Raw genomic sequence first — 19,138 nt, 5'->3', positions numbered from 1 at the left:
GGAGGTTTTTACACTGACATGATCGTAGAGCTTAAGAGAGGGTATGGTCAACCTTAAGCGCTACGACCAGTTCCGATGGTTCCCGATGGTCTCGATTAATCCTTATATGCCCAGAGATGACGTGCAATGCGTACGAGAAGGGGGCGTATTTTTTTGTCTTCCGACCGCTTCCTCCCCTTGGTCGGCCAGCTACCGATCCGAACTTAAGGACGCAACTTGCGAGGGAATCATTTGCATAACCGGCCCCTTTTCCCGTACGACCGTGCGGCCGCTTCGACCGACTCTGAATGAGGTCCTATGTTTCTATCAGGGGGATGCGGTCAATATCTCGACCACATGGATTCCGGTGCTCAGAATGCCAGCAATGGAATCAGACACTTGTCAGAATCCCGAAGGTAAGTAGTGGGTTTGGGGGAGGGTTAGGAACTAAGGAGGGAGGGTTAGGTTTAGGGTGTGGGAGGTTAGGGTTAGGCACTAGGGGGGAGGTTATGGTCAGGCACCAGGGAGGAGGGGTTAGGGTAGGGAGAAGGGGAGGGTTAGAATACTGAACGACAAGTGTCGGTATTCTAACCCTGTCGGGATGCTGGCATCGGGATTCTGACCGCTGGGATCCCGAGTGTCAGCATCCCGTACCCATCCTCTATCAGGAACTAGCTAGGATATTATAGATCCAAAACGATCAGAATGGTTTGGCACAACCCACTATAGAGACATGGAGCCTAACGTTGTGCAAGTGTGTACCAGAGACCCCAGCAAGGATGTAAAGGCTAGGGATTGCCATCGTCCATCGATAATTAGAAATCATCGAAGGTCATCACTCGATGGCCGATGGTTTTACCATCAATTGTGCAGTATCAACTAGTTTCCCAGCATCAATGGTAGCCATGGGTCCGCCAGCCAATGACTTTCATTTTAAACTAGCTAGCACAGTGCTACTACTTGCTGTCAGCAAGTTGTAGCTGCCATTGTAACAGCTCATTAGTGCTGATGGGATGGGATGGGTGGGCCGCCCCTGCCTCCCTCCTCTAGCTGTGTGTGCTGACATGACAGCCTTAGCTATCAGTCAGCACTGCAGCCCCACCCACTCTCTCATTCAAAGGTGGGAAAGGCGACTACTCATGTCTTGCCCCGCCTCCGTGGTCTGTCTCCCAGGTGAAAAATGCATGGGATTTGGCAATCCTCTGTGTGCACGCTCCTCGAAACTTCAATGGTAGGAATATTGTATAGTTTCATACTATTGATGGTTCCTCTCCCTATGGCCAATCCTAGCATAGGCTTTACTGATGACACCATGCAGATTGCAGCCATCCCTGCGGGTACCAGTGCTGACTGTTAGGAATTAATTTGCTGATAGGTGCTGATGGGATGAGACACAAGGCACAAGTGACAGCTGGGATTCCATGAGATCATCAAATAAGGCCCAGTGTATACAAGATAACATGTGACATCTGACCTTGAAATGAAGTGGAGAACCAAGAATGGAGCACCAGACACAAGGGACCAGATACAGACTGCAGGATTACCAGGCAGAAGGAGCAGATGGGAGAACTGCAGGATTTACCAGGTACAAGAAACTGGAGGAAAACTGCAGAAGCCAAAGGGTCAGAGAAGTTAGCGAACACAAACGCAAGATCTAGCACCTAACAGGTGCACGCAGGGCCAGATTAAGGGCCACATGGGCTCAAGGGCCTATACTGAGAAGGGCGATGAATGCTGTGTGGGTGTTATCACTGATACATGGGTGTATAAACTCCTTACACTATCAATCCTACTGCCTCCCTAAATACATAGAACAAAATTGCGTAATTTTGTGAGAAAACTAGAATTACAATTGTCAGCTAGGCAACTGGTCATCATCATCCTGCCATGATGATGGTCCTATATTTATGTGGAGGCCTGGAGCTGTAGCTCCATCCATCCCATTGTTAATCTGGCCCTCGGTGCACTGACCAGGTTTAGCCTACTAAATGAGTGAATGAGGAGAGCATCGGAATATCCTGTGTGCCCTAGTTTCAGCTCATACATTTAATGGGGCACATTTTGTACCTTCCAGTTGCTCTTTGGTGCAATGTAAATAAAAGCGTACTGTAAGAGATAGATACGTTTAAACCAATAATTATTTTAGGAGAAAAATGTTAAAGTAAAAAATGAATAAAGTGGAAGTAGGTTGGACTTGGTAGTGATCTTTTTACCATGAAGATTTTGCAAAGTACAGTACATGCAGAGCAACAGATATTGGGAATTACAATTTGTACATCATGTGGGAATTCACATTGAAATGCGCTGGGCGCACAATTTGTTGCGCCTGCACAAAACAGAAGTGTTGTAGGGCTGCAATTTTTACCAATTCGTAAATGATCGTTTTATGTCTTATGTAACCAACCTCTTTGTGGTTTATGGATTTTTTACCTTTCTTAATTGTTGTATTTGGACTTGTAGAAGGTTTTTGGTGAGTTTATTTAAATTAGTAGAAACTAGAGGCAAAAAATATACAATTTGTGATTCAGGCACTATTGGGTAAGTACCTAGAAATGATGGTTAGAAATTAGAATAAATACTGTTGAAAGAATAACTACCACTTCCATCCTAAAAACAGAACACACAAAAGAGACAGACCTAGCCGCAATGTTTCCCCTTCATGTAACAAACTAACAAGTATTTATACAAACACAGAATAGAAGAAGGGTGGTTGTTTGTTGTAATGATCATTTATGAAGTCATATTAACATTAAAACTAACCCTTAATCGCAAGAATTAAATAGATACACAGTAACTCTAGTTTGTAGCAAAATCTTAAAAATAATAGAGAGAAATAATAGCAATTACTTTATAGATTGGAAAGTGAGTTAGGATGTTGAAAACCATTGGTAATTGTTTGTGTGTGATCCTCGTATGAGTGTCAGTAGTAGAAAATAAAGGATGCTATTCAATGTGACATTGAGGGGTAAATTTACTAAGAAGGGAGTTCTATTTTAGAAGTGATGTTGCCTATACCAACCAATCAGATTCTACTTCTCATTTATCTAGCACCTTCTAGAAGATAATACCTGGAATCTGAGTGGGCAACATCACTTCTTAAATAGAACTCCCATCTTAGTAAATTTACCCCTGGGTCTGCAAAGAGTGCATAATGGTGATAAAAAGTCAAATGGTGCCCTCTTGCAGAATGGTACTACACTGACATTTCTATAATTGAATGAGTGGTAGTTTATTGGAAGTGATGTATCTTTTATTTTGACCTATTTTATCGGCCTCTCATGAATTTACCTGTGAACATGCTCATAATGTTATTTTAGTGTATTCAAAGAGCTCCTCTTCAATAAGTATTAAGTTACAGTGCATACAGAATAACGTTCCAGTTCAATTTTGTTAACAGAAAAATTTAATACAGAATGCAAATAATGGTTCTATAGCAATAATACAAAGTATGTACTTTTCTAAATAAATAATAAATATTATTAGTAGTAGTAGTACTGTAGTAGTATTATATTATATGCATCTATGTACAAGTTTAAAGTTCGAAGCTTTGCAGCTTAGAGTTTTTATTAAAAAAAGTTTTTTGGCATTTAATACTATTTTATTACTATTATTCTTTTTAGTACATACCAGTTAATCCATTGCCACATTTGCAAATGTATCCTGTGAATTCCTCCTGCTCTTCGGTTCGTCCTATAGACATGTTTGACGGCATCAGCTCCACACACTCCGTGCCGGACTTACATGGTTGGCTTCTGCACATGTGCATGTCCTTCTCACATAAAGATCCTGTATAACCTGCAGTATTAGGAATTAGTATTCAAAAATTCAATGGTGACAGACATTCGTCTGAGGTGCACAGCACATGCATCAACTTACTTACAGTCAGTGGTCATAGCGAGTCTTTGTCTGCATTATGATTGACAGTCAGGAAGTGTTTGGGGGGGGTAACGAGGAGTGGCGGCTAAAACGCAAGAGTGTCGCAACCATTTTTGGGGCATGCCCCAGCCTATGACTGCAATCCCATATGCAGTAATAATGGCTCCAGAGTCTCAGTTTTTGGAAGCATTCTGCGTGACCATAGGGTTACTCAGAACTCCTATAACCGATTGATCTGAGACCAATGCTGCGTATATATACACAGTCACTTGGATTTGCGAAGCCGCCAGTGGGCATCTAGATATAAATCCTGGCAGCTGCAGCATTTGCATATTTTTTACAAATACGCAACAGCGGTAGTATTAGTGCACATCCCTGAATCAGGCCCATAATTAGGATATACATGAATATACAATGGCTAGTATTATTGGAGAAAACGGAAAAGCTGTCATTAATGAAGGGGATTGTCTGACAGCATACTTGCTTACGTTTAGTGGGAAAGTGCACGAGGCCTGGTGATGTGCAATAGCGAAATTCATGCCATGGAGCATAGGATGGCGGGGCTACAGTTGCACAATTTGCTGCAGTCAGTTGAAACTTCACTGGGATAGCAGGCAGAATCTAGGATAGCAGGCAGAATCTAGGATAGCAGGCAGAATCTGGGATAGCAGGCAGAATCTAGGATAGCAGGCAGAATCTAGGATAGCAGGCAGAATCTGGGATAGCAGGCAGAATCTAGGATAGCAGGCAGAATCTAGGATAGCAGGCAGAATCTGGGATAGCAGGCAGAATCTAGGATAGCAGGCAGAATCTAGGATAGCAGGCAGAATCTGGGATAGCAGGCAGAATCTAGGATAGCAGGCAGAATCTGAGATAGCAGGCAGAATCTGGGATAGCAGGCAGAATCTGGGATAGCAGGCAGAATCTAGGATAGCAGGCAGAATCTGGGATAGCAGGCAGAATCTAGGATAGCAGGCAGAATCTGGGATAGCAGGCAGAATCTAGGATAGCAGGCAGAATCTGGGATAGCAGGCAGCATCTAGGATAGCAGGCAGAATCTGGGATAGCAGGCAGAATCTGGGATGCTGGTCTACTCTCCTGGTAGTCCGGGAGGTCTCCTCAAAATTCAGGAGTCTCCTGGAAAGTTGGCAAGTGTGTATAAACGTAGGTAGGACTATGAAACATGCTTGCCTACTCTCCCTGCGTTTACAGGATACTCCCGAGCTTGGTTCTTCCAGGAGAGTGGGCAACCGTCCTACCTGTACTTTAGGTAAGTATAAGTCAGTAACCACTTTTCATCACTTGATAGTAGCCAAACCAGTTTGCAACCATAGCTGGCTGAATGCCATAATCTCCTCTTGATACTTTTGACCCAGGGCTGGATGCATCAAGCATTGCATTTTGGATGCGATGCATCCTGCCAAGATCGCATGCATACCGGCTCTTATCTCATGCCGATAAGAGCTGTCCTTTGCGGTGTGGGAATTTCTGGGTTTATGACCCTTTGAATTTTATGGTTTAGTCCCTTTGAAGCGCATGCCTGAGCTGCAGGTGATCTGGGAGGGATCCCATTGGATCTCACTCAGGGAAAGCTCTGAAGGGAAGCCAATAGGCTTCTATTAGGCAACACCATCTATAGATGGTGGTGCCTATCAGGTCCAAGCTCCGGAAAGCTTTGCTTTTCGGAACTTGGTGCATATGGAATTTTTGCATTGATGCATCCCGTCCCCAGAGTCTTGTAAAAAGTCCACAACTACTATTTGTTTGCCCTCACAGACCTTGCTAAAGCATAGTTCATTATTACAATTAACAAAATACCTGGCCAGCAGAGACACTTAAAGCTTCCCAAATCCTCTAGGCAGGTGGCATTATTTTGACATGGTTGTGACAGGCACAGAGCTGCTGGGGTTTCACAATGTAGACCAGTGAATCCTACCATACTGCAGTCACAGCTATACCTAAAATTAGAGAAACAAACAGGAAACCATGATTAAATGTTTTTACAGTGATTGAGGGATCATGTAAAGAAAAACTTCACTCACCCATTAATCATATCCACACAATGTCCACCATTAAGGCACGGAGAACTAATACACTCATTTATGTTGACTTCACAAAGGTCACCACGGAGGCCTACTGGGCATGCACAAGAAAAAGATCCCAAAAAGTCGAGGCAAGTGGCACCATTAAGGCAAGGGACTGACAAACACTCATTCAAATCCATCTCACAGTTTGTGCCTTGAAAAAAAAAAAACAGGATTAATTTACTGTACTGTTTGCAAAATGTTTGGAAGGAAAAATAGTAATGAATTTATCACTCAGTAGATCTTTTTTTTTTAATTTACAAGTAGCAAACATGGGTCCTAATATATTAATAAAATATATCTAAAATATTTAATCAGTATTCAGTAATCAAGTAATCTACATAATGTATTCATGGCTTGCTTTATCATCATACTGGTTATCACACCAAAAAGTGTAATAATCTCAGCAATAAATAAAATAGTATTTATTTTATTGTTGTAGCAGCTGAGCTACAGTGCAAAAATATGATAAGGGTTACTTATGATGACTCTAGAGGCCCCTGCTCTCCTAAGCATCTGCCTGGGCTAAGGGCATATCTGTAATGGATGCAGGGTTCTGCACCCATACACAATACTTACGTTTCCGTTGGCACCGCAGATACCAAAGGGAACATGTCGCAAATTCCATGATTCCAGAGATCCACACTACAGAAATCCCTGGGAAAATGCTGCCTGCGATATTTTTACCAGAGATCGACGCATGCACAGCAGACTCTGGCATAGTGACAGAGTCTACTGAGCACATTTACTGAGCACATGTGCTGATGAGATAGAGGGGGCACACACTGAGGCTGTCCTTAACTGTCCCTTGCAGGAGAGTCTCCAGCAGAGTATCCACAGGAGGCACTGGAGAGCAGGAGAGTTTCCAGCAGAGTATCTACAGGAGACACTGGATAGCAGGAGAGTTTCCAGCAGAGTATCCACAGGAGGCACCAGAGAGCAGGAGAGTTTCCAGCAGAGTATCCACAGGAGACACTGGATAGCAGGAGAGTTTCCAGCAGAGTATCCACAGGAGACACCAGAGAGCAGGAGAGTTTCCAGCAGAGTATCCACAGGAGACACCAGAGAGCAGGAGAGTTTCCAGCAGAGTATCCACAGGAGACACTGGAGAGCAGGAGAGTTTCCAGCAGAGTATCCACAGGAGGCACCAGAGAGCAGGATAGTTTCCAGCAGAGTATCCACAGGAGACACTGGAGAGCAGGAGAGTTTCAAGCAGAGTATCCACAGGAGGCACCAGAGAGCAGGAGAGATTCCAGCAGAGTATCCACAGGAGACACTGGAGAGCAGGAGAGTTTCAAGCAGAGTATCCACAGGAGGCACCAGAGAGCAGGAGAGTTTCCAGCAGAGTATCCACAGGAGACACTGGAGAGCAGGAGCGTTTCCAGCAGAGTATTCACAGGAGGCACCAGAGAGCAGGAGAGTTTCCAGCAGAGTATCCACAGGAGACACTGCAGTGCAGGAGAGTTTCCAGCAGAGTATCTATAGGAAACACTGGAGAGCAGGAGAGTTTCCAGCAGAGTATCTATAGGAAACACTGGAGTGCAGGAGAGTTTCCATCAGAGTATCCACAGGAGACACTGCAGTGCAGGAGAGTCTCCAGCAGAGTATCTATAGGAAACACTGGAGAGCAGGAGAGTTTCCAGCAGAGTATCCACAGGAGGCACCAGAGAGCAGGATAGTTTCCAGCAGAGTATCCACAGGAGGCACCAGAGAGCAGGAGAGTTTCCAGCAGAGTATCCACAGGAGACACTGGAGAGCAGGAGAGTTTCCAGCAGAGTATTCACAGGAGGCACCAGAGAGCAGGAGAGTTTCCAGCAGAGTATCCACAGGAGACACTGCAGTGTAGGAGAGTTTCCAGCAGAGTATCCACAGGAGACACTGGAGAGCAGGAGAGTCTCCAGCAGAGTATCCACAGGAGACACTGGAGAGCAGAAGAGTTTCCAGCAGAGTATCTACAGAAAACACTGGAGAGCAGGAGAGTTTCCAGCATAGTATCTACAGGAGACACTGGAGAGCAGGAGAGTTTCCAGCAGAGTATCCACAGGAGACACCAGAGAGCAGGAGAGATTCCAGCGGAGTATCCACAGGAGACACTGGAGAGCAGGAGAGTTTCAAGCAGAGTATCCACAGGAGGCACCAGAGAGCAGGAGAGTTTCCAGCAGAGTATCCACAGGAGACACTGGAGAGCAGGAGCGTTTCCAGCAGAGTATTCACAGGAGGCACCAGAGAGCAGGGGAGTTTCCAGCAGAGTATCCACAGGAGACACTGCAGTGCAGGAGAGTTTCCAGCAGAGTATCTATAGGAAACACTGGAGAGCAGGAGAGTTTCCAGCAGAGTATCTATAGGAAACACTGGAGTGCAGGAGAGTTTCCATCAGAGTATCCACAGGAGACACTGCAGTGCAGGAGAGTCTCCAGCAGAGTATCTATAGGAAACACTGGAGAGCAGGAGAGTTTCCAGCAGAGTATCCACAGGAGGCACCAGAGAGCAGGATAGTTTCCAGCAGAGTATCCACAGGAGGCACCAGAGAGCAGGAGAGTTTCCAGCAGAGTATCCACAGGAGACACTGGAGAGCAGGAGAGTTTCCAGCAGAGTATTCACAGGAGGCACCAGAGAGCAGGAGAGTTTCCAGCAGAGTATCCACAGGAGACACTGCAGTGTAGGAGAGTTTCCAGCAGAGTATCCACAGGAGACACTGGAGAGCAGGAGAGTCTCCAGCAGAGTATCCACAGGAGACACTGGAGAGCAGAAGAGTTTCCAGCAGAGTATCTACAGAAAACACTGGAGAGCAGGAGAGTTTCCAGCATAGTATCTACAGGAGACACTGGAGAGCAGGAGAGTTTCCAGCAGAGTATCTATAGGAGACACTGGAGTGCAGGAGAGTTTCCAGCAGAGTATCTACAGAAAACACTGGAGAGCAGGAGAGTTTCCAGCATAGTATCTACAGGAGACACTGGAGAGCAGGAGAGTTTCCAGCAGAGTATCTATAGGAAACACTGGAGAGCAGAAGAGTTTCCAGCAGAGTAGCTATAGGAAACACTGGAGAGCAGGAGAGTTTCCAGCATAGTATCTACAGGAGACACTGGAGAGCAGAAGAGTTTCCAGCATAGTATCCACAGAGAGAGAGGTAACTAACTACAGCAACAACTGCAGCAACCAGGCTGTCCAGCTCAATTAAAAAATAATGTAGGGGCAGCACTAACAGGTGCACGATCTTTGTGACCTAAGGAGAACTGGTAGCTTTCCCAAAGAAAACAGAATTGGAAACAGGAGAGCATGTCCAGCGCTGAGAAGGGTACTTATAGATGAAGACTTCATTGTGTCACTTCAGCTATGCAAAACTAGTCCTCTCCATAAATGGGAGCCTAGTTATATAGGACTTTTAAAGGTAGTGTCAGTACTTAAGATATAAGTGGTCGAACACCCTTTTAGCAAAACATGAAATATACTGTAGTCTGCATTTGGCAAATAAGGGATGACCTAACAAAAAAATTGATAATCTATAATCAATTGATTTATTGCTTAGATTAATGGCATCACAATACAACTTACTATTGTCATGGATAAACGAAATTTAAAAATAAAATCGTTTTCACTACTGTAAACAACAATGGTTAAAGGAATAAATAAAAATACAAATAATTAAAAAATAATTTGAAAACAGAAGTTAAAAAATCAGGCATAAAAATAAAGCATAAAAGAAAAATTAATTCTCACGTAAAACTGCAACGCCCCCGGATATTATTTGAAAGACCCCTGGCAATATGGCGGCCATTAGAGGTCAAATTCAGGGGAAAGCAGTGGCAAGATGGTGGCACACAGTGGGACACCACAAGAGGAGAAACCTGCCGGAGTCAGCGAGGGACACCGACCAAACCCCATAGACCACCAGAAAGACAAGATGAAAGTACTTAGGGGATTAATTTACATGATTGGAATTATTTGATTGAGGCTAATTAATTATGAGGTTATAAAGGTAATGATTGTAATAATTGTATTAATTCTAATGAATGGGGCTGTACAAATGATGCTGAAGTAGTTAATCGTGTGTGGGGACTAGTTGTGTTATACATTTCTTTAATCATCCTTTTTTACAAGGAAAACATCATCATCATCTGTGTGTGCTTCTACTCCCTCTGCTTTATTTATCTGACATGCCCATCTGTGTACCATTGCTCATACTGTCTCTGCCTACCCTCTCCTTTTATATTTTAAGATGGGCAAAAGTGAAGAGTTAGATTTTCAGGGAGCACTTCAAAGATTGTAGAGAGGATTTCTGGCAATGTATAGTTTATGAGGGAACATTTTAAGCATCAGCCCCAGATTCCCTAGAGAAGGTATTTTTGCAAGGCTGGATCATCAAATGGTAGGAACGTGGATGGACCTGGACCTGGTGGATGGGCCATTGGGTCTTATTCAAACTTACTGTAGGTTAACAGAGAGATGTGGAGGATGAGGATGTTAGCAGAGTATTTGCCAGATCAAATATTCTTCCATACACACTGTCAGTATGCACACACTGGAAAAACGCTTTGTGGTAAAACTATTTACTGTAGTGTATATGATAAAATGGTTTTGTTTAACAACATACAGATATGACAGCTACAGTATACACATGAATATCAAAAATTACTTCATCACATTTTCTTCTAGAACAATCCTGTAACAACAAAGTACGTAACAGTAACACATCATCACATTGAGGGGTCTATTTACTAAGCCGTGGATGGAGATAAAGTCCCAGCCAACAAGCTCCTAACTGTCATTTTTCAAACACAGCCTGTGACATGGCAGTTAGGAGCGGATTGGCTGGAACCTTATCTCTGTTCACTTTATCTCCATCCAAGGATTAGTAAATAGACCCCTTAGCAACAGCAGCAACTGCTGTCCCTCCAGTGTAATCACTCAAACACATAAAGGGGCCTATTCATTATTACTTAATTGTCACAAAAGCACATTTTCACCTGCAATTATAAAAATTAAGTTATCGGGCCATTCATCAAGAAGGTAAAGCAGGAGATATCACAGATATCTCCTACTTACCTTCCTCCATCGGTATGGCCCGCTGTCCCCATACACTAGTATGGGGACAGAATTCATCAACTCTCAATTCAATATTTTCGGAGCTTGACTGAATATGGTGAATGCTTCTGCTCCGGGTTCGCAACCCCTTCCTTCCAATAATTGCTACATTAAAACATCCCTTACACTGCGATAATGACGCACACTGAACGGGCCATGTTTGCGTACACTGCTAGCTGTCTCCCAGTCACCGCCCATCACGTTTCTACCACCTTACAGAGACCGTCTGTCTTGATCGCAGCAGGACCTTAGTGTGTACATGGTGTGTAATGCATGCGTCATAGGGGTTTTCAGAACTTTTCACCAATGTGCAGTTGCACATAATCATTCAACTTGTTTGACATATTAGGTTTGAGGCGGCATTGGGACATCCAGGTGGAGCTGGTTAAACACCTGAGATAAGAAAGATGGAGGGAGGTTGGGGCAATAGAGGTAGATTTGGGTGTCATCAGAATTGTGGTGTTAGTGGTGGCCAAAGGAGTGTATGAGTTAAGGCTGCAAATTTTCATGGTGTATGTTTACATCTACTTTTGGTTACAAAAATGCATCCTAATCTAAATGAAGCTCATGCAGTGCAAATCCAGAGGGGTCCAGGACACAGTCATTTGGTAAACACAAAACTTCCACATCGTACATTTTAAGTTGCTTCATTTTATCACTTGGAAAGTATAAATTGATTTGGAACTAACTGCATTTCAGCTGTGCTTTACATGTACCTGCCCCCTGTGCTTGTGATTACAGTTTAGAAGGTTGTGTTCAGAGGTGACAATGAAAAATTAGGTTTGCTGGGTTTTCACGTGAAACCTTGGGCGTCGGACACTGAGATCAGGATCCAGTTCTAGGTTTACATGAAACATTTTTTAGATTGAATATTTTTTTTCCTTCAGTGATTCTGACAGGGTTATTCATTTGTTTAATCTGGCAAGGAAGTAGACTTCATTTTTCTGTTGTCTCCTGTCTGAAGATTTGCGATCTGAACCTTATAAACATATTTTTGCACTTTTACTTTCCATTCATGGAACTAACCAGATTTATTACTGGGAGAGATATTGCTGATTGTGCTCCGTGAAGATTAGAATTAGAATCAGTTTAGGCTCAGATCTTCTCGGCAAGTGCAGGATTCAGAATGAGGCAAAACGTCATCTTTGTCCGTGAAATTTGGTGGGAATATCCGAGCCAAAACCAAACTGCTCATCTCTAAGCAGAATCAATCTGTGCATTTGGGAGCTGCCATACCTAAAAACACTGACTTTGCTGACTTTGAACTCCTCCTCTCCGGGAGTAGCCTGCAGAGAAGTTTGCCTAAAAAGATGTCCAACCTTTTAAATAGTATTAAATATAGAAGTGGTTTCGGAAGCAATTTTCCTGGTGGACTGGGCCCCACTAGACATTCACCAATATAGCCTATACCCAGGGCTAGCTCAGATGTGTGAACAGTGTCGGACTGGGACATTAAGGGACCACCGGAGGAATGCAGTGGTAGGGGCCCATGCTTAAGGGGAGTAGTCAGTCAGCAGAAGGGGTGTGGCCAACCACTACAGACACATGAACCTGGCCCCTTTAGAAATATATATAGTACATACTGATATTGCATGCATGATAATGTGCCAGGTTCATTGGCAGCTCCTACCTGTAGCCTCTGAGGGGTCTGCTGCTTTTTTACCCATCTGTGCATCCGGCTTGCACATAAATTGATAAGCAGCCCAGGCTTCTAGAGACCACATCAGCTGCAGGCCCTAGCAGCCAGATAGGGTTGCCGTTATAGCAGGGGAGTGGCTACCCATTGGAAGTGCTCTCTCTGCTAATTGCAGTCAAGACTGCCATTCCTGGGGGAAGAAAATACCTCCCTCTGGGATTGCCTGTTCGTCTGTGATTCGCAGGGAGCACTTTCAATGGGAAGTCACTGCCTGCCACTACTAGGCAGTCCTTGCGGGTGGTTGATTTTACTGATGGGGAAAGGCTGCACTCCCTAGGTAAAATCTTGTAGGAAAATAGAGACCCTCGACTCACTTAAAAAGCTGCATCCACTAGCATGGTGTATCCTAGTATAGGAACCACCACTTGTTCTCGGCCAGATTAAAGTGCCGATGCCAGGCTCATACTGGCAAACCGCCGTAGCTACAGACACTTGAGGTGAACCAGATCCCATCACTCGCCACTGATACATGCAGCTCAAGCATGAAAAGCTGTGGAAGAGTACAAGTCATCCAGGTGGCAGTCCAAATCCTGATGAAGTAGATAGATATGTGTGGAGCAACATGTGTATGTCATAATTCGCAGGAAAGTGTCAGCACGACAAGTGGATGGCCCTGCAGACAGCGCATGAGGATAGAGGTCTCATGAGGAGAATAAACCTGAGACGGACAGTAATGTACACTCGGTACAGTGCTTCACAAATGGCAGGTCACTGCTGGTCACTGTCATAGGAGTGAATGGGGGAAGCACTCACTGACTGAGAGCGGAGCTCCCACACTCTCAGCCAATCAGTGCTTTCCCCATTCATTCTTATAAGAAAGGTAAGTATAGTCAATGGGTGCATAGTCAGTGGGGTGGGCATCCCTTTACTCATGCGCCTTATATAGTTACACCCCTGTTAAATGTAAGATGGATTATTAATTATCTGTGTGGGTTAGAAGTTTAAACTGTTGACAATTACTAGTCTGGCGAACTCTTAGAAACATGTTGTCTCAACAGAAGTATACTTACCTGATATAAAGGGATGCTTGTAACTTGCATTTTTGAGTATGAGCGAGTATTTGTAAATTAGCATTCATTAATATATTGGAGATCTACTCTGTATATTGTGCTTATTGGAAATACAGATTATCACCGTATGACCAGTGGATCCCACACAAAGGCAAGAAAATGTCTTTAAATAAAGACAGCTTGTAACATATGAAAATATACTGTATACTTTAGAATGCTTTTCTGTAGGTTATCTGTGTGATCTGCCCTAAATTGCACGATTAATATATGAGAGTATTGCATACTCACCTATCTTCACCAAGCTAAGAATATTCTTCGGAGAGAAGAGGAGATACTTAAAGTAGGCAAGTATAGAGTATTACCAGTGGAAATGGGATTTAGTATATCAACCAATATTTATAAACAATGTTGATACTTACATATGCCTTTATATTGATTTTACTACCTTTAATGTTTGAGTCTAGGGTAACTTCCTATGAAGAATAACTTTCGGGCTATACTAGCCTGACATTTTCTTCTGTATATATTAAAAGTTATGTTTTAATTTCTTTTCATTTGTCACATTTCTTTTCAAGCAGTGTCCCCGCAAAAGGTTCTTTCCTTTTGGTATTCTTGCAGGTCTCTCTCTATGGCTTTCCTGTGAGGATACTCTATCTATATCTGATTATACTTACCTACTCTCCCAGAAGTTGTGGGAAGCTCCTGATTTTTTAGGTAGTCCCCCCCACCCTAGGAAGAGTAAGCGGATGCCCAGCATCCCGTCCACTTCATAGAGAAGGGGGCAGGATGGGGAGATAATAGGGGGGATCTCGGGTTTGTACAGAGAGAAGAGGAGATACTTAAAGTAGGCAAGTATGGAGTATTACCAGTGGGATATATTAGTTACAAATAACAGTAATTTTAATTTACGATCTTTAATTATCACTTCATTAATCACTACTTTTACTTTTTTATATTTTGTCTGTTATGAGTGGATTATTTCTAATGTTTACTACTAAAATTTAATTTTTTTAATTGACTTAACTCTGCAAGTGTCTCTTTATATGTGATTCTGTCATATTATGTGGTGCACCACCACCCAAAACTATCTATATTGTCAATATAATATGTCTTTATACAATGTGATACACAAGTTTTCAGAAGGGGTTTTTACAATACTTGATCTGGTGCTGACACGTTCTGTATAGATGTTTTTGTTAGAAATCAGTGCGCTCCTGTACTGTCTCCTCAATGTGCATACATGGCTTGCACTAAGACCCAGAGTCTACAGGGAAGTCCAACCTCCAGGCTGATGTGCTACAGCACATGTGACTGCAGTCTTTACTTAGTACTGTGTAAAAAGACATGGTGGGAGACAGAAGTCTCCTACTTAGCTCCTATGAAAGACCCAGTTAATACTTGCATATAAAAGCTGTTCCAGCATCCCTGCAGTGCTCCCTGTTTGCAGCATAGACTCACCGACCCTACTCAAGCTCCTCCCCATCACCAGTGTACATGTAACAGTGAGTATGGCTGTGCCCGCTATCTCTCAATAAACCAACACCACTGGTTAAGTAACTAGACTGTTCATAGTTTGAGTCATCCAGTGGTGTGTGCCTATACAACTCTGATAAGTCAACATGTACACACACATAATTTCTAACAGTTTTACCTGTATACTCTGGTAAACAAACACATGTGTATCTTCCAATCTGATTCAGGCACTTGCCCCCATGTTGGCAGGGGTAAGAGATACATTCATCCACTTCAATGTCGCATAATGTCCCCTGGAACCCAGGAACACAGTAACATGCTTGTCCATTCCCCTGGTCCCTGCACACAGCTCCATTCTGACAGGGATTCCAAAGGCACTCGTCTTCAGGAGCCTCACAGAATATCCCCTTATAGCCTACAGTGCAAAAGCATGTTGGACCTCTGTCAGTAATATAACACTCTCCTCCGTGTCGGCAAAGATTTCTGAAGCATCTCTTCATTGGGATTTCACAGTTCCTTCCCTTGAAACCTGCAGGGCAATGGCACTCATAGGTCTCAGTATCAAGGGTAACTTGGCATGTGGCATTCCTTGGGCAAGGATTTGAGATGCAAGGATCAGATAAGCTTCCACAAGCTATCATAGATGAACAAGGCAAAGCTTCCATACATGGAGGAGTGGAGCAATGTGTGGAGCGTCTGAAACAAATAGTACCTAGAAAATAAAAAAAAGACATGTAAAAGAGCATGGCAACAGTTCACATATAAAAAGGCTCTTCATACTCCAGGAAGGAAATATTTTCACTACACATTGGGGGAGATTTATCAAAGCTTGGAGAGAGATAAAGTACCAAGCGATCAACTCCTAACTGTAACGTTACAGGCTATGGTGTAAATGTACTAAGGTTTGTAGACAGATAAAGTACCAACCAATCAGATTTTAACTGTCGTTTTACAGGCTGTGTTTGAAAATTTAGAAAACTGACAGTTAGAAGCTCACTCGATTTTATCTCTCTCCAAGGCTTAAAACATCTTCCCCTATGTTTGAAAAATGACAGTTAGGAGCTGATTGGTTGGTTGGTGCTTTATTTCTTTCACTTGAAAAATGTGGTAATGTCATCTAATGAATACGAGCACACGTTGACTTACAGTGGTAGCCCAGTGGTAAGCAGACAAGCGGGCCTCTGCACCAGCGAAACAGCAGACGCCGTCTGCATCATCACGCCTCGACCAGCTGACTTTGAGGGACCGCGAGTGAGGACGGCTGGACACCCGCAACATAGCCGTGTCCATTCAGGCAGCCATGACCTCCCCAACAGCTTTTCCGGGTAACGGATCCCCATATGCCTAGGCACACGGTTGTGAGCGGCTGGTTCTGATGCTGGTGTCTTTTGGAGTTTCCACTAACATCCTCTCAGCGACAGCAGTAAGGTACCCCAATTGAGGGATTTTATTGGTGAAGCATTGTGTATTAGCTGACCGGGACGCCGGTATCAGCTGATTATAATTACATATTTTTCACCTTAAGAGTATTAATTCTCTAAGCACCCAGGAGTCTGTGGATTGATTCTATGCACTAATAGAGGTGCTTAACATTATATTCTGAGACTACTCGGAGGTTACCATTTTATGCTGCCTGCTACTCTGAACTACTTTATGTTACTAATACCATCTAATCTATACTAACCCATTGCCGGGGTCTGCTATCACACTCACTGGTTACTAACACTTGTGCTAACTATGGAAATTTGCTCATGATCTCTACTTGTCCTATTTTTGTGACCCTAACCATTTTCCATTGGAAGCATGCTATATATTTTTCATTTCATATATATTTTTTAATCATATTGCTGCTTGATCTCATTTAAGTATTTATCTGTGTGCACACTAGATTTTTGAATGTAGACTCCTTTGAGCTCAATGTCTATCCTGTAGGAGAGATTGTTGTTATTTTCATTTTTGTATTTATATAGTGAATATATGTATCTGTTTTAATATTTCTATTAAATATACATTTGTATCATTGCCGCAGCGCTCCCCGTTTTCCTTGTTTATAATGTCATACTTACCTACTCTCCTGATTTTTCAGGTAGTCCCCCGCACCCCAGAAGAGTTGGATATATCTCCCACAAACCGTCCACTTCCTAGTAAAATGAGCTGGATGGGGAGATAATTGCAGGAATCACGGCTCCATAGAGAGGGGGCAGGGCTAAAATTATGCATGAGGGTGTGATACACAGAGAATCATGTCATCTGGGCCCCATACTCTTTCCCAATGAAGAGGGATCTTGGAGGGTTGTCTACTTTCCTCAAATTCAAGAGTCTCCCAGTCATTATGAGAGAGTAGGCAAGTATGGCTTTAACCACAGAAAAAAAAAGATTCCCTGCAGCTCACTGCAGCAATATCAACAAAAAATACTTAAATCCTACATGATAATAGAGATTCAGAGGTATTTATTACATACATTTGCAAATATATGAATAAGCGCCAGGCCATCGTCAAGGCTCCTCTATACTGGCGTCCCTAACATTAAGGGGTTCACATCTGAGAAGCAAGGTACCCCAAAAAATTCCAGCCAAGGACCATCCCCAGGGCATCACATGAAAAGGGGAAAAAAGGTGATAGTGAAGTGTAAAGAATAGATGTGTGAAGATAAATCAATAAGTGTTAATGAAATGAGAAAGAATTAAAATGACATAAATAATAAACAAACAATTAGAAAGGTGATAAAAAAATATTTATGTGAAATAAGTGGCTTTAAGCCTGTTATTTGGGTGTTTGCACTGCAACAAAATAAATCAAGTCTAACGTTTAACTCCCAATGAATTACCCTGCATCCTGAACCTAGGGTTCCTATCTATATAATATTTCTATTAATATCAAATACTAGTTAGGTGGCAACCATAACTGCTATAGTAAACAAAACACTGCCTGTAACTATTTATAATGTACTTTATATAGTCACACATTAGCAAGCTTTAAGCTTTAACCTTAAACTTAAAGCAGATTAACTTTTAACATAGCTAGAAAGTACAATATGAAGAATACAAAATATAAAAACAATCTAAATGACATAAGAACAGGTAAAACAAAGGGGTATATTTGTGTTCAATTGTAGAAACAGTCCGTTAAGTATAATTTCTTATTGCCGCCATGAGCATCAATTTGAGATGAATGTTTGGACCAATTTATCAACAAACCTATGTCAGATTAGTGCCTCCGATAAGGCCAAAAGTCTACACTAATGTTGTAGCTACAGTCTCTTCTATATACAAGATATCGGTTCCGTCCTGGCTCATTCAATGTGCATGTGTGGCTATCCTGCAAAGCATGCACAGAAAGTATTTACCACATGGAAGAAGGGGAGGAAGTTGCTGACATAACAGATGGGGTCTAGTTATCAAGCAATGATAATCCCTTTTCGCACCTTATGTAATAAGAAAGAATAACTCCCACATAAATTTGCATTGGACACAATTACTATAACCAGCTATGGCGAATGAGCTGCAGTTTGTCAAACTGAGAAAAGCTCTGTAAACAATGAAAAGAACAAGTTTTTACTGGGCACTTGCAGGGTTATTTACTTCTGTATACAAAATGTTATGAAACTAACAGGTTTACAGGGTATGCGCAGACTCTCAGGTACATGCATACACAATACAGAATTGTGGCATGGTTGTCACAGAGCCTTTCACCAGAGCTGTCAGCTACTGACAAAGGTTCATTTTTGGCTTTGCAGAGACCTCCTTTTACTGCTACACAAGGGAAAGGAGGGGATGACTATTTTGATAAATTGCAGTGGTACAGCCTTTTATATCTCTGCTTTAAGCAGCAACACAGAAAGTTAAGTACAGCCACAATCAAGGGAAAATAGACCCTCATCTTTCTGGCTGGGCTTTAATTATAAGTAGGAGCTGCTAACTCCATCTACAGTACACAT

At 42.7% G+C, this 19,138-nt stretch overlaps 1 protein-coding gene across 2 annotated transcripts in view; it reads right to left on the bottom strand.

Annotated features, from left to right (window-relative positions):
• Positions 1 to 19,138, bottom strand: part of CRB1 (crumbs cell polarity complex component 1) — a 103,514-nt gene that overhangs the window by 46,731 nt on the left and 37,645 nt on the right. For both annotated transcript variants that reach the window (XM_088474059.1, XM_088474060.1), the window contains exons 2-5: positions 15,379 to 15,912; positions 5,898 to 6,093; positions 5,674 to 5,813; positions 3,607 to 3,774 (exon numbers count right to left, since the gene is read on the bottom strand). In XM_088474059.1, the coding sequence (XP_088330185.1) occupies positions 3,607 to 3,774; positions 5,674 to 5,813; positions 5,898 to 6,093; positions 15,379 to 15,912 (1,038 nt within the window). The remainder of the gene's footprint in view (positions 1 to 3,606; positions 3,775 to 5,673; positions 5,814 to 5,897; positions 6,094 to 15,378; positions 15,913 to 19,138) is intronic.

This window comes from Taudactylus pleione, unplaced genomic scaffold (genome assembly GCF_031769625.1).
Source record: "Taudactylus pleione unplaced genomic scaffold, aTauple2 ptg000146l, whole genome shotgun sequence".
Taxonomy (NCBI): Eukaryota; Metazoa; Chordata; class Amphibia; order Anura; family Myobatrachidae; genus Taudactylus; species Taudactylus pleione.
This window is presented reverse-complemented; position numbering and strand designations above follow the sequence as displayed.